Here is a 2,597-nt window from a genome sequence, read left to right on the forward strand (position 1 = left end):
CCGCTGACTTTATATCCATAACGTCATTCAATGAATGGCATGAAGGAACCCAAATAGAGCCTGCAGTGCCTCACCAAACAGAAATGTTCACTTACATGGATTACAAGCCAGAAGGGTCTCACTTTTATATAAACCTAACACGCTGGTACGTGAATGAAATGGTTAAACGCAAAAATATGCAGTGAAATCTTGAATGTGAATCTTCTTGGTGAATTTGTCACTGGTAAGATCCACATGTAACAGACTTGTGTTAGTCATTCAGTCTTAGACTATTTTTAAAAGTTATTAAAATTTGTATGCTGTTTGGTATGGATCTACCTTCGATTAGTCTTATCTCACACTCTTTTGACTACAAAGTTAGGAGTAAAGCAAGCGAGCTTTGTATATCAAATTGCTATGTCTACTATATAAAAATCCATCCTGCCCAAATAACCCATAATGTGTGATACTTCCAAAGCAGTGAGGCTTTCAGTTCTATTTGTACGCACTTTCTCACTTGTTGCCTTACCAGTGTTATTCTTTTCATTAATCCTGCCCTCTAATTTTTACAACAATATTGTGATATTACCTTCTTTACTAGCATATCAATCTATTATACATTCCTTCTAGATTTAAAGCAAAGTGTCTGTGATGCCTGGGCCTAAATACAGTGCCAAAAACAACAATTTGCAGCAGAACTAATGTCATACTTTTAACTATTATTAATTTATCTATAAGTGTTCTTTATACACCAGTAATGGTAGTTTTCATTTATTTGCATGAACTCTAAAACTTTATCCACTTTACTGCTTTAGCTACCTCATGCACATGTTTCCACTCATGTGAGCTGTACTGAATATTTGACTCCTCACTCTTATTTATTGCTATAATTACAGTAGGTCAACATGTGTTGTGTAAATCCCATCAGCTTGTGGCTGTGATGCTTCATGAATTTGTTGTTAATGTGAGCCTTTAAAATATTTCTATTTTCCTGACTGTGATTTGTAGCTAGTACAAAATGTTTATTGAATAGATCTGTCCTTTTTTCTTTACTACCCAGGGGAAGTAAATTGAATATTACATTAGCACTAGAGCTTCCTTAAATGTTATGTATGAATGCAGTGCATTGTGCACACACACAGCTTACACCTACTACAGCAAACTGATTTGAAATGATGATTTTCTCTGATGTGCTGGCCAAATATTTACATTTTGGACTCAATTTTCATTTTATTAACTTCTGTGTAGTAAATATCCTTTGTTAATTTCCTTATGCTACATGATAATTAAATCATTTTGTAGAAGGAACATTAAAGAGTTCATTACTTTTCAGACACGCCAGAAGATTTCACACATTCAAATCATGTACAACCCATAAAATTTTGAAAACAGAAGTACACATTAGACGCATACGTGTTCTCCATATCCTGCTCTGCACAGCCCAGTATGTTGTCACTGTCAACTTCATTTACAACAAAAAGTTTCAATAAAATTTAACTTTACATTATCAAAACTGTAAACTCCCTAAACACAGCAAGAGTAATCCATGGTTCAATATCCATGGTTCAATAAAAGAATTCTAATATCTTAACATTAACTTATCAGCAACAAAATTCGATTGGAGAAAGGAAGAACACCAGTGCTTGTGATCCAGGATTTTAATAGCAAATTTTGGTTACAATGAAAGATTCCACACCTAGAGCATCATGGAGATGGAGATGCATAGTTTATTGACAATTTAGTGTGCATTATCAATATGTATCTAAAGCAAATGTGAAATATAATTGAACTCTCATTTAATTTTGCACACTAGGCAAAAGTCTCTTGATAAGTATTTGAAAAATGTAAAATTTGTAGCATGGCATGCCAACAAGACATGTGATTTTGATAGAAAAATATGCGTAAGGAAGAAAACAAGCACAAATGGGTAGTGCTTCAAACATAAGAAGGTGAATAGGTAGAAAGTCTTGAAAAAATTTAAATCAAAATCGATTTAGAAAAGTGTCATGAATTAATTAAGAGGTCTCATCACATTAGTACTTGATTCAGTCTAATATTGTATCATGTTTTCCCTAAGCAAAAGGCACATTTGACATGAGAAAATGATTACAGTACAGCTTAGGGTCATGAAAGACATACAGCTCTTAAATGCCCAGATAAGATTAGTGCAAGAACATTTTCCTTTAGGTTTTAAAGGAACCCCCAAAACATTTCTTTTTGGAGTGGGGTTAAGAATCCTTTACCATTAATTTAAATTAGAAACAATTTTACAATACAATTAAGACACAGTGGGGTTCTCAAGACAGAGGGCCTAATACAACCTTGAGTAATAGGAAGAGTATCTAGAACTCTACAACTCTAGTTAGATCCTACTGGAATTATTCTGAGACAAATTCCCCAAAATGGCGATTGTTAATAACTTGGCAGACTTTAAATACAATGATATTGTTAGAAAGCTGAAAATAGAAATGCAGAAAAAAAAGGTTAGAGAATATCAAATTTTTAAAAAAAGACCAAAGAAGACCGCTGACTTTATATCCATAACGTCATTCAATGAATGGCATGAAGGAACCCAAATAGAGCCTGCAGTGCCTCACCAAACAGAAATGTTCACTTAC

The 2,597-nt window shown here is 33.6% G+C and overlaps 1 protein-coding gene across 1 annotated transcript in view; it reads left to right on the forward strand.

The window, feature by feature from the left end:
• LOC113211220 (glycoprotein endo-alpha-1,2-mannosidase) overlaps nt 1-1,294 on the forward strand; it is an 11,558-nt gene extending 10,264 nt beyond the window's left edge. Inside the window, exon 7 of the mRNA XM_052264809.1 lies at nt 61-1,294. Within this exon, the coding sequence (XP_052120769.1) occupies nt 61-185 (125 nt within the window). The 3' untranslated portion in view covers nt 186-1,294. The remainder of the gene's footprint in view (nt 1-60) is intronic.
• The last annotated feature ends 1,303 nt before the right edge of the window (nt 1,295-2,597 follow it).

This window comes from Frankliniella occidentalis, unplaced genomic scaffold (genome assembly GCF_000697945.3).
Source record: "Frankliniella occidentalis isolate FOCC.00 unplaced genomic scaffold, Focc_3.1 Scaffold21, whole genome shotgun sequence".
NCBI lineage: Eukaryota > Metazoa > Arthropoda > Insecta > Thysanoptera > Thripidae > Frankliniella > Frankliniella occidentalis.